Source organism: Lycorma delicatula, chromosome 1 (assembly GCF_047948215.1).
Source record: "Lycorma delicatula isolate Av1 chromosome 1, ASM4794821v1, whole genome shotgun sequence".
NCBI classification, from domain to species: domain Eukaryota; kingdom Metazoa; phylum Arthropoda; class Insecta; order Hemiptera; family Fulgoridae; genus Lycorma; species Lycorma delicatula.
In genome coordinates, this window is record NC_134455.1 from 327,844,430 (window position 1) to 327,858,688 (window position 14,259).

Genomic DNA, 14,259 nt, shown 5'->3' on the forward strand with positions numbered 1-14,259 from the left:
CTAGTTAAGATTTTTGATGCATGACTAGTTAAACTAATTGTTCTCTATTCTTCACATTTATCTGCCCCTGCTTTCTTTGGTATCATTACTATAACACTTTTTTTGAAGTCTGACAGAAATTCCCCTTTTTCATAAATATTACACACCAGTTTGTATAATCTATCAATTGCTTCCTCACTTGCACTGCGCAGTAATTCTACAGGTATTCCGTCTATTCCAGGAGCCTTTCTGCCATTTAAATCTTTTAATGCTCTATTAAATTCAGATCTCAGTATTGTTTCTCCCATTTCATCCTCCTCAACTTCCTCTTCTTCCTCTATAACACCATTTTCTAATTCATTTCCTCCGTATAACTCTTCAATATATTCCACCCATCTATCGACTTTATCTTTCGTATTATATGTTGGTGTACCATCTTTGTTTAACACATTATTAAATTTTAATTTATGTACCCCAAAATTTTCCTTAACTTTCCTGTATGCTCCGTCTATTTTACTAATGTTCATTTCTTTTTCCACTTCTGAACACTTTTCTTTAATCCACTCTTCTTTTGCCAGTTTGCACTTCCTGTTTATAACATTTCTTAATTGCCGATAGTTCCTTATACTTTCTTCATCACTATCATTCTTATATTTTCTACGTTCATCCATCAGCTGCAATATATCGTCTGAAACCCAAGGTTTTCTACCAGTTCTCTTTATTCCGCCTAAGTTTGCTTCTGGTTATTTAAGAATTTCCTTTTTAACATTCTCCCATTCTTCTTCTACATTTTCTACCTTATCTTTTTTACTCAGACCTCTTGCGATGTCCTCCTCAAAAATCTTCTTTACCTCCTCTTCCTCAAGCTTCTCTAAATTCCACCGATTCATCTGACACCTTTTCTTCAGGTTTTTAAACCCCAATCTACATTTCATTATCACCAAATTATGGTCGCTATCAATGTCTGCTCCAGGGTAAGTTTTGCAGTCAACGAGTTGATTTCTAAATCTTTGCTTAACCATGATATAATCTATCTGATACCTTGCAGTATCGCTTGGCTTTTTCCAAGTGTATATTCTTTTATTATGATAGAAGAATTACATGTTAGTAGAATATTACATGTTATGAATAGAAATTGCATTTTGTGGTTAACATCTTTGTAAATGTATCATGTTTCAATAAAGTGATTTAAAAAAGTTGATAAACGTAGGACGCATGTGTTCCTACAATCAGAGGATGAACATGCTTCCAGTCTACCCAATGTAGTTTTAATGTAATCACTATAGTTTATGATTTATTGAATGGATTTTGGATGCTACATCTAAAATGGACAGAAAAAAAGCTTTAAAATTTACACAATGCCTACTACAACAGGCTCACTCTTTTCAAATGTTTAAGAAAGTTGCAAACATGCATTTTTCTTACAAATGTCATATTACTAGTAAATACACTTTTGTCAACTGTCCGTTATACTAAAGAATTTAGTACAATAAAACATCTGATTTCAGGTTAATCACCCACCCACACTTATGAATAAAATGTTACATAAAATACAAAACAAAATCCAAAACATGCCTAATGACAGAACATACGTAACACACAAATATCACAACCCATGCAAAATGTTAATATTTTCAGGAAGTGTGCTGTCTCGCCTTCTAAATAATAAACAGAATCAAACAAAATAGTAACAAGACAATCATCAAATGGAAGAATACAAATTAAACTGCAGTGATTTTACTACACAACTAAAATTCACTTTAACCAACTCTCTGGATAGATTGCATGCATAATCAACTACAGAAATAAACAACATGTACAGGCACTCCTACACAGAGTGGCTCAATCTACAAATCAACACAAAGAATGGAACACACATAAAAAACATTAACCATAATAAGCAAATTTTACATATAGTATACAAAAACTACATATCTAAAGTCATTTGAGCAATATGAAATTTACAAACTAAAACAACACACACATACATATAAACTCATCAGAGAACAAATACATTATTTGATTACATACAAGTTTCTAAACTGCTATAAATAAAAGTGTTACTGGTAACTTCACTGAAGGATGTTGAGTAAATTATTACTGAGAGATACTTTGTAAGAAAAAAATTAAATAATTCTGAGAGCGAGAATACACATCATGATATTTATATAATCATATTCATATCATGTTTTTTAAAACAATTAATTATGCTTTGATTCTTTCCTATAGTTATTAGTCCCACAATCACATATAAAAACCAAGTGATCTTCCATAAAATGTTGCTTAAAAGTTGATCCATCTAGATATTTTTTCAATGTAACACTTTTGCACAAACATTATTCATCTTTTTTTGTGATACTTAAATAGAATTAAATTTTAAATATTATTCTCAAATGTCTAAACATAAATACAGTAATTTAATACAGAAATCATTATCAAGTGTTTTGTCATTAATTAAATGACAAATATTTTAGTATACTTTTCATGTTAACAGATAATTTTCATTTCAGTTTCTTACAATAAGCCTTTGCTAAATCCAAATAACATTTCAATAAGTTTCTATCCATTTTTTCTTATATACAATCATTATTTTTATTTAATAAGAAAAGTTACTAATTCTATGGGTGTCATACACTAGCTGAAATTGAGAATGAGAAAAACTTATGTACATAACTGTACTGAACCATAATTACTAGTACAAAATAATCAACAATAGCAAAAAAATAACTGTACTCACATTCTGGGGTTTTTTTTTCTTAATCAGAAAAGAAAAACAACTGATTACTCCACGAAACCAATTAATAGCATAGAATAAACAATTTAAGACAACGTGTTGTTGATAAGGTGATAAGTCATTAAACTTTGCTGTACTGTAAACATCAGTTGTAGGAAACACCAGACCACATCCAAGCAAAGCATCGATTTCATTCAAATCATGTTTTTCTAAAGACTGCAATAGACGAAAAGTAGAATTTAAACAACTCAAAGGCCAAGTAGAACCACTGAAAAAAAGAAAAGAAAATCAATTTTTAATGCATTATGTAATTATAGCTTTCAATAAGAGAATGTAAGAGAATAAATGATTTATCAAGCTGAACTAGAATGCTTATAAAGTACTCACAATTCATGTCTGATGTCAAGAATGTTAATAAATATGTTTACACAAAGCTGATTGTTGGAAAAATTACTCATTTCAAATAAACTCCATATTATTATACTCAGTGAATCAGGTAATAAAATTTAATATCACTTTTATTAGGCTGCAGGTAAGATGGTAAGTTGCATCCTTACAAACTGATGTTCAACTATACCTGGAACATCGTATGTAGTCGCAAACTGGAGATTGAAAGCATAAAGTTAAGGTAAAATGCTAATAATGATCTAAGCCATTAAAATTTAATAAACTGATTCTCAAAATCACCAAAGTTTGATGATGAATGGGAATATCCCACAATGAAGGATGCTGCTATTTATTGATGACTAATGACCACAGCAATCAATCCCAAATAAGGTTTATTTTTTCATCTCATATACTGTGTACAATTTATCATACATAAACTGCTATAATCATTTTCCATAGAATAAGAAAAATAAACATAAAAAATAATTTGTACATTACATTTTTTTTTCCCGTTTAGCCTCTGGAAATCATCATCAGGTATTACTTCAAAGGATGATATGTATGAGTGTAGTCTCAGGTCGACCATTTCTGAGATGTATGGTAAATTGAAACCCAACCACCGAAGAACACCAGTATCCACGATCTAGTATTAAAATCTGTATTTTTATACAGATTTTAAGCCACCTATAATTGTGATTATAGCCACCTGTAATTGTGATTTTTATCACAATTACAAGCCACCTATTAAACTGTAGAACTCCTTTTGTAATTAATAGATTATATGAGAAAATAACACTATAATATACTCCGCCTATGTGGAGTTTTGTGGTTTCCCATCAGATGCCTCCCCAAGTGGTGGATAGGGGAATGCTCACCAGATATGGTGGGTACTGGGTGATAGAATACCCGGGGCAATTATCAGGTCAAAGGCCTCAACAATGGAAGAATGTCCCAACAGTGGAGAGGACGGAACAGCCTAGGGGAGTAAACCCTGAATGATAATCCTGAAAGTCTGGAAGCAGAGAGGTGGCAGCCCCACCACCCCATCTCTCTATGCAGCACCCGTAACACAGCTAGAAGAATCTTTATAGTACTGGAAAACAACCATTAGCCTCAGATCAGAATCAGAATAATCAGCAAAGTAAACTGGAAAAGTCAAAATTAAAAAAGTTTAAATAGATTATGGACATAGTAAAGGTGGCATCTTGGAATGTTAGAAGCTGGTCTTATAAAGAGATGGAATTAGCAAAGTTCTTTAATGATGCTAAGATAAAAATTGCAGTAGTTACAGAGACTAAAAAGAAGGTATCAGGTACTAAATATGTGAGGAATTACATTATGGTGTATAGTGAGGTTCAGCAGGACTAGAGCTAGCAAGGAGGTAGCCATGTATGTTAATAGGAACTGGGCTTCAAGAATTAAAGATTATAAATTTGTGAGTGATAGAATTATCACAGCAAGAGTAAAACATGACAGAGGTTACTTCTCAATTCTTGGTGTGTATGCTTTGGAAGATAGAACAGATAATAGAAAACAAGAAGAAACAGATGATTTTTAGGTGCAGTTGCAAATGTAATTGATGGTATCAATGTGAATGATAATCTTTTGCTGATGGGAGATTTGAATAGCAGAATTGGTAACTGCCCCATACCTAACTGTGTTGGAATGTTTGGAGAGACTACAATTAATTGGAATGGAACCAAACTAAGAAATTTTGTCACTTTTAATCAGCTGAAAGTCATCAATTCCTTCTTCAGAAAGTGAGATATCCATAAGTTTATGTATTTAGCTAGAGGAAATAGATCGATCATAGATTATATCATTGCCAATCAGAGATTCGCAAAACAGTTTGCTGATGTAAGGGCTTTTCGAAATTTCAACGTGAATTCAGATCATGTTTTAGTATTAGGGAAGATTGATTTATATGCTTGATGGTATCATCCATTGGGTTCTGCTGCACAGAAAGAGAGAAGTAGCAAAGAAGCTTTCAAAGTATCTTTATTGCGTGATGGAGGTGTGGAACATTTGTTTCAAGATAGATTAACATCCATATTGAGAAGTATCCCTACCTAAGAAGATATAGATAGAGAATGGGAAAATATAGAGAAGTCTTTAAAACAAGCTACTTATGAAGCTTTTGGAAGGGATGTTATAAGCGACAAAACAAAAAGAAAGGTTTACAAGTGTGAAGCGATGAAATTCAAGATGCTATTTCTAGGAAGCAAAAGGCTTACATTAAATAGTTGATTAATCCCATGCAACAGAATAGGAATGACTATAAAAAAGTAAGGAATTATGTTAAACTCATTGGTAGGCAGGCTCATCAAAGCTTTTGGGAAAGATTAATTGCTAACGTTGAGGATAATCTGTATGGCAGGCACGAGCTAGCTTATAAATTTTTATGGTTGATGGGACAAACACAAAGAGAACATGTGCGAATAGACTGTGTGTCAGAGAAGGAGTAGATAAAGCACTGTATCTGTCTATGGTATGACGAAGCTTCTCCTGATTCTGAATTTGTTGATTGCCCAGACTGTCATGTTGATGATATCATCATGGATGAGCTTCAGAAAGCCATTAAGAGTCTAAAAAATCATAAAGCAACAGGTTTAGATGGTATGAATGCTGAGATTATAAAATATGGTGGCTTGTTCTTCCATTTTGAGGTTATTACACCTTTACATGTTGGAAGAAACACTGAATGCCACAGGCCTGTGCTTCTTCAAAAGTAATATATATTTATAAGAAAGGGCTAAATTCACAGCCAGAAAATTACAAAGGGATCAGTTTTTTTAATGTTGCTAATAAATGTTATGCCTTTATTTTGAATCAGCGCTTACTAGCAATAACAGATTATTTGATTGCAGAAGAGAACATGGGCTCTCGTCGAGGTTGATCGTGTGTAGATACAGTTTCTATTTTATCCCAAATTATAGAAAAGCATCGCAAATATAACTATGAAACTCACATGGCTTTTACAGACTGGAAAAAAGCTTTTGATAATGTTAAGGGGCCCATGGTATCGGATATAATGCTTAGAAATGGATATCTGAGACATCTTGTAGCAGCTATTGTTGCAATATATGTTGACACAATCATAGTGACCTCGCTAACTAGTCGATTCACCAGCATCTTTCCCACTAACTTCCCAATTGTGTTAATCAAGCTCAATGGGCGGAATTCTATATTGTCATTCTCTCGACTGGGCTTTAGCAAGAACACCACCTTCACCTCTTTCCAGCACCCTGGGAACACTTTGTTTTCAATACAATAACTGGTCACGTCGACTATCTCCAAGGTGCTTAACAAGTCCTTTCAGTAGAGCTCCTGGAATGCCATCAGGTCCTGGACTTCTCTTATCGCCTAATTGTGCAGCTGCCTGTGTTACTTCCTCTAGGGTAAATCTTCTAGCCTCCCATTCAATCGCTTCGTCCATCACTTCCTCAGTGCACGGGAACAACATTGCTATTTGTGTTTCTACTTGTGCCTTTGATAGGGTTGGTAATGTCCTGCCAAAGCACTTGGTGACTATCCTGTAGGCTTGAGCCCATGGGTCATTGTCCAATTCTTGGCACAATCGCTTCCAGTGTTCTCGTTTCAATTTTCTTGTTTCTTTGTTGAGTAGTGTTCTGTGTTCAACATACCTTAAGGCCGCTTCCTCATAAGCTTCACCACCGGTATGCCTGAGTCTCTGTTTTTTCCTCCTATGAAACTAAGAGTTCCCCTCACCTGCTCGTGTAACTGCTGCCTGTGGCTATCGCCTTACTGTTAAAGTCCCCCGAGCATAATTACCCATTTGTCAGTACTGGTAATGACTTGTAGATAATTTAAGAACCTTTCAAATACCCTAATTTCACAGTTGGGAAATACATATGCCCCGATCACTTACTGCGCTGACTGTTTCAGTTGCTATATAGCCTAGACCTCTTCTCTTAAGTTGCCATGATATCCTGCCACTTATATCCATGAACGCCACGTTTCCTTTGGTATCAATACTCCAGACAGTCTTAGCCGTGACATATATCTTGGGTTCCGTGACTAGCAGTAAATCTGCTTCCTTCTCTCTTGCTAGCTTTTTGATTGGGACTGGCCCTGGTCTAACCTGTCTTGTTGGTACTTCTGTATGTTGAATCAACACCTGGACTGGTTCTATTTGGTCCTTCAGGATGTATGAAAGAGCCTCCTTAACCGCAATTCCTATTGCGCCCACTGGTAATGTGAATATAACTTCCGGTGACTACTGTAGCACTCTTCTTATCGCCCTGAGGATAACAATCATTGAAGACTTCTCTGGTACTGTTGTGTCATAGTATATCCTATATTTGCCTCGCCGATTATTGTCGTCTTGTCCTTTAGTATATCACCTGGTTTATACTCTAGACAGCGAGTTGTAACTTCTTCGACTCCAGATTTCTTAGATATATCGTGTAAGCTACACACATTATACGACTTCTCCGGCAGTTCCTTCAATATGCAGAGCTTGTCTCTATTCGTAGTGGGCCATCTTCTTGGGATTAACTCGACCAGTTCCTCGTCAGTGAGTATTCCTGATGGCGCCTGTCACATCTTTTTCATCCACAGTGGGGTCTGTTTGTGTTGCCTGGGTAATCACTGTTAATGGCGCCAACATTTCAGTCAATGTTTTTAGGCCTTCATATATCTTCTTCAACTCTTTCTCGTGCTCAGGAATGTACTTTGACAGCCCTGAGCCCATGTGTTGTTTGAGTAACATCATAACTATACCAAGTTGGTATGTTAATCCACCTAGACTGTCTGGGAAGGGGTCCTCCTCCTCTAAGGATCCCTGTCGTAAGCGTTTCTTCCCTTTAGACTCTGGTCTCCTCGTGGCGAAACTCGCTGCCGTCCCAGAACTTTGAGACTTCTTTTCTTCCAACGGGAGTGACCCAGGTCACACATTATATTTTTCCTGGGTTCTGCACCTCAACCCAAGTTCATAAAGTACCCACTCAAAAGGGTTTGGAGGGGTTCAAAAAAGGTGGGACGGGGATTTTTGTGGGGAGGGGTAGGTAAAATGTATCTGTTAAAAATGGAATTAAAAAAATTAGGGTGGTGGGGGTGGGGGTCAGGGAAAATGTAAAACAGGCGGGGAGGGGTCAGGGGCCAGAGAAGGACCCGGGATGAATAGATCCCAGGGGGTTTTGATGTAGGATTGAAGGGAAAAGAAGTATGAATGAAAATACATTCCCCCTTATAATTCTCCTGAGGTCTGTGACGTCACTTTAAGTAATGTAAACAAGGACTTGTAAAATATTTCGTAGTTGAGTTTCTCTAGAGTGAAATTTTGTAAGTGCTTGTTTACGTTACTTAAAGTGACGTCACAGACCAGTATTAGCCTGTGAGTTTAACTTAGAATAATTCTCTATAATATAGTATTTATATGTATAACCTCAAATAATTTTTAAACAAATTATAACAAATCACACATATACACCAGTTATCTCACAATACTGTAAATGTATTCTTAGATGTAACCAGTAACACCGGTAATCACTCGCTCCCATAAATTCTTCACATCTCAACACTAATTATGTTTAAATTTTCACTAGCACTGGAAATGAACTATCTTCGGAAAGAACCTTTTTAACTTTTGTAATCCACAACCGAAAATCTTGAAACTTGGTGTCCGTGTCCATTAACCATTCAACCACAATATCCAGTGTCCGTATCCATAAAATTCTACCAAAAAACCAATCAAAAAGAGTAATAACGCAAAGCAACAAATGACATATGTCTCCAACTCGACTATGAAAACCTCATCTGCGAAATCAAAGATTATGGCTTTTAAAGGTAAATGGCCAGTACGCTTGAAAATACTTTTGGAACAAATACGAGTTTTTTAATTATCTTGGTTGTGATCTATCATATGACAGAAACACAGATATTGATAAAAGCTGAGCCAATTTGGGGGAATCTGTGGTTTAATATGCAGAACGTTAGGGAAACAGGCAGACAGGAGACTCAGTTAAGATTCTACAAAACAATGGCCGTGTCTATTCTTAGTTACGGTAGTGAATTGTGGGTTTTGCGGAGTTGGGATGAGTCACTTATTCAGGCTGCTGAGATGAGGTTTTTGAGAGCAGTTAAAGGATGTACTCAAGTAGACTGAATAAGGAATGAGGAGATAAGAAGACAGCTAAGTGTGATGCTACTATTGGGTACATTAAAGGAATACTGTAAAAGATGGAGTGAGCATTTGATGCATATGCCGCTTTGTAGACCTTATATATTTCCTTCTCAAGTATAGAGATACAAACTGAGGGGAAGAAAAGATATAGGATGCCAGAAAAGGCCAATGAGCCTGAGCCTAGCCCATGATGGATAATGATGATGATGATATTATGAGAAAAGAAAATAGCACTATAATGAAAAATCAGCAAAAAATAATTCAAATAACTAAATAAAGAATTAAAAGCCAACAAAATTTTTAATTAGCAGAAAAAAATTTGTTATATCTGTTTAATCTCATATAGTCATGTTCTTATAATTTGACATACATATCAATATAGTTGCAAAAACATAGCTGGATTACAAAAAAAAAAATCAATGAAAAGTTTCATATTGTTCTCTTTTAAATACATTCACATATATCCATCTGGAAATTGTTTATCATTATGCTAAAAGCTAAAAAAAAAATTAAGGTTTTTTAAACAGAACTCAAAATTCATCAAAGATTTTCCTAATTAAATCCTAACTATCCTATTGTATGCTTAGGTCAATTATCCTTACAATGACTGACCTAAACGGACTGACCTTATAAACAATTTTTTTTTTTATTTAATTTTTAAGTATAACAAAAACAATTCCTAATTGGATGTATATGAGCGAGTGAGAAATAAAAGGACAAATTCAGTTCTGCAAGTATGAAACAACAAAATCAAAATTGGAGTGACCAAAATGAAATGCACAATCACTTATATATAACTTGCAAATGAAAAGAGATAGTTAAATGAAACGAATATGGAATAATAGTAAATTTTATTTGTTACAAAAACATACATTAACTTTTCCACATAGTCACCATTTACAGCTACACATTTCTCCCAATGTTGAACAACGTTTCTCATTCCACCAGTTAAAAAATAATGGCGGCCTTTCCTTGATCTACGACCTCACCATGTCTTTCAGTTCATCATATGCAGTAAAATGATAACCCTTAATTGCAAAAAAGAATGAAATTTAGAGGGTGCCAAATCTTGTAAGAATGCAACCTCAGAAGTTGAACATGATGTATGTGACCGAGCATTAACAAACACAACACAAATGACTCCTGAGGTGTTTTAACGTCCTATGTATCACACAAGATTTAGTCAATCAAGCTTCTAGGTAGTCAAAATACATGTGGAATCTTAGAACATTGTCCAGAGAATCTTTTTTTGCAGACGATTGTTTGTTTTGAATTTTTGATTGTGAACCACAGTGCCAGTTCTCTATGCTCTGCCGTTTTTCTTCTTGGTCATAATAATGCATCCAAGTTTCATCTCCCATTACAGTCCTGAAAAAGAACTCATCTCCGTTGTCATGTACTGTTTTAGGTACTATTCACAACATTCCTTTCGTTATTTGTTCTTTCTGCGAGTTAGTGTAGCTAACACTGCAAACAGATTATGGGTAGCCCAGTTGTGCAATAATGTGTCATACTTATTCATTCAATACATCTATCTGGGTGATAATGCTTTGCTATGTGATACTTCAATTTATTCAGCAACTTTTGGTGCCTCTCATCAGTCACAGAAACTGGTCAATACTATGAGGTTAATTTTCCATACTCATTTTACCAGCTTCTGATGCATAAAATTTTATTGTCCAACAACTCAGAGTACTTCGATTAACAGTTACATTACCATACACAGCTTTTAGATAACAATGAATGTCATTAACATGTTATTGTAGACATAGCATCAAATGTACTTGACTCCATAAGACAACGGCATCTGACAGAGAATAAAGGGCATGGATTTACAGGTTTTGGAAGTTAGTAGTAGGGAAATTAAACAACAAGATGCCATTTCAAATGACGAAAAAACACAACACAACAGAGACAGAATGAAACAAAGGAACATTTTACTAAAACAAACTTTTTATTAATGACATAATACTATTTAGTTTTGTGATTGCCAATTAAATAAAAATGTTTAATTGTATATGGATTGTCCTGACTATGGGTCACTAGCTGGAGTTCTCTTCTCTACCAAGTAATGGACTCACTACACTGCCTGCCCTAGTGGTGAGAAAGTGAAGGTGCATTCTAAGAGCTGTCCTGGTACTTTCCAGTAGTGTAAGACAGAAAATACTTTTTCAATGGATGTGGCACTGATAAATAGGCTACAATTAGGCAACTGAAAACTAGTGTTCCAGGTTGGGAGTTGATCATAAGGTTAACAGCCTTATATCGAAAAAATGGATTTGTTCAGAAACGCACACAACAAGCCTTGGAGGTAGACAGGGAATTTGGATTTTAAACAATGGAAATAAAAAAGAAGATATGAGATTTGGAAGCTGGAATATAAGAACACTATATGACCTGGATGTGGCAGCGATATTGGATGTTGAATTAGAAGCTTAGAACATGGATGTGGTAACACTGATCAACATGAAATTCGGTGGGTGGGGGAAAGAAGAGTAACAGGAAAGAAACATACTAAGCTTTCCAGTGAACAAAAGAAAGATAGACACCAGTACGGCACTGAAGTTGCTATAAGGAAATGTTATACTGATAAGATAATGAAATTTTGAGTTGCAAGTGAAAGAATCTATATCCGGCTGAAAGGAAAATTTAAAAACATTTCTGTTATAATTTATAATCTACTGAAGAGAGCAATGAGATGAAGGATGAATTCTATAGCCTGCTAGAACATACATACTTACAATGAGATTCAAAAATATATCAAACTGGTGCTGGGAGATACAAATACAAAGGTTGGCAAAGAAACCATATGGAAACCCTGTGTAGGAAACCGCAGTCTGCATGAAAAATCCAATGAAAATGGGACAGACTTGTTTCTTTTGCCACCTCAGAAGGAGTGAGAATTATGAGCACATATTTCCTTCATAAAGGAATTCAAAAGTAAACATGGATGTCCTCAGACAGTCGAACAAGAAATCAAATTGACCATATATTAATGGATCACAGATACAGAACAGGAGTCATAGATGAGATCTCTGAAAGGAACAGAAGTGGCATCTGACCACTACACTATATTTAATTGATATGTTGTATCTGAAAATGAATGTTATAGCCATACTTTTTCGTTACACACTGACTATAGACATATATAAATTTTTTTTAAATTTAAATTTGTTTTAATAATATTTCTTACTTAATAAAATCTACATATTACAAAGATATAAATTACAAACCTGTGAGAAAAAAATTTCTGAAAAAGACAAAAAAAACTGTAAATAGTATATATACACCTACCAAGAGAGGTGTTTTTTCACTTGCTCAGCCTCCTGTACACTAAGCACACCTATATTAACAGCAATATTTTCTTCAACATCTTCATTTAAGCAGAACTGAATATTCATTGGGAGACCAGCATCACTAAAATAATTATAAAACATAAAAAAAAACATTCCACATTAATATTTATTAAAAGCTAATAATACAGGAAGTAATTAAATTACACACGTTTAAGAGTACAAAATGAAACCAACAAACACTTTATAAGATGGAGATGACAGTGTTATATGCTTATCAAATATTTAATATTTCTAAGGAACACAACATATTTTAAACTGATAAGAAAAATAAATATCTTTTACATAATATAATTTTTCTAAATGAATAAACAATCACATTACTCTTTAATTTTTAGATAACTATACTAAAGGTTTTACTGCAGATCTACAAACTGTAAATAGCATGAAAATATAATACTGTAAATATTAACGGAATGTTGTTAAAGTTAACTCTTGTTAAAAAATAATACTTTATGCACAACTAATCAATTAAATATTTGCAGACAAATATCTTAGAAACTGATTATCAGATTTTTATTTTTTGATTGTATTTTGTAGATACTTTGGGTTTTTTATGTAAATCCAACAGAGGATCTGTTTTCAGAGCCCTGAATCCAAAGTTGATTACTTTAGGTAATTATATATAGGGAAATCCTTAACCATATTTAACATTCTCAAACAGTATATACTGTAATATTTTAAAACTTCCATACTTTTCCAATTTTTTTTTCTCAAAGACGTGATATCTCTGCCACCACTTGTAGAAACTAGGACACATTTGTTGAATTTGTCGTTTCAGTGTTGATAAAATACTAAGGTTTGATGAGTAGAGTTTTAATAAGAGTATACTGCATTTTTTTTTTAATGTGAGAGGAAAGTTTAACTTAAAGTTAAACTTTAAAAGAAAGTTTACCTTATTATCTTAATGTCTTTTGTAACAAAATTCACCGAGTTAATTCAATCCAATTCAATTATTCAACTGTAACATGTACACCTCTGCAAATAGAGTGAATCAGTTCTGCTGAGGGTTAACCCTCTACGCAGACCAGCATATAAAATTTACAAAACATAAACGGACATTAAAAAAATATAAACACACAAAAAAAATTTATTTTTTAACTTCTAATTACTAAGTACTTTTTTTTTAATCTTTAAATGTCAGAAATATAGGAACATTTAAAAAACTATATCTGTTATTTACTTAACGGTGCATTCAAATTAGGTAACACTAGCCAACAATTCTTAAATAATGTAAGATATAAGAGAATTCACCTGGTTTCAATGTACTGTTTGATTCCGATAAAATTTTCATCAGAGAAACAAATGACACAAGACAGAACTCCATTTTTTTTTTAATTACCAAGCAGCTTTGTTATATTATTTTATAAAAATATAAGGAAACCAAGTAAATAAAAATTTTTCATAGAAAAAGAATAATAAACTTTAATTAATTTTAAAAAAGGCATTTTTTCTTACAGCCATTGATAATTTTATGAACATTACTTTTTTCCATTCTCGTGATTGGGCTGTTTCACAACAGAATGAGCAGGCAACTTATTAATGTTATATGTTAAAATTTACCGTAAAGCTATTATCCAACTAACCACTGATGCAATTATTGACAATTAGTGTTGACATTAAACAGATTACTGATTTTTTGGAATGTGACCTATTGGACT

At 33.8% G+C, this 14,259-nt stretch overlaps 1 protein-coding gene across 1 annotated transcript in view; it reads right to left on the minus strand.

Moving 5' to 3' along the window:
- The window catches only part of Fancd2, a 163,485-nt gene that overhangs the window by 56,462 nt on the left and 92,764 nt on the right, over nucleotides 1–14,259 (minus strand). Inside the window, exons 15-16 of the mRNA XM_075382103.1 lie at nucleotides 12,540–12,662; nucleotides 2,717–2,981 (exon numbers count right to left, since the gene is read on the minus strand). Coding sequence (XP_075238218.1) covers nucleotides 2,717–2,981; nucleotides 12,540–12,662 — 388 coding nt within the window. The remainder of the gene's footprint in view (nucleotides 1–2,716; nucleotides 2,982–12,539; nucleotides 12,663–14,259) is intronic.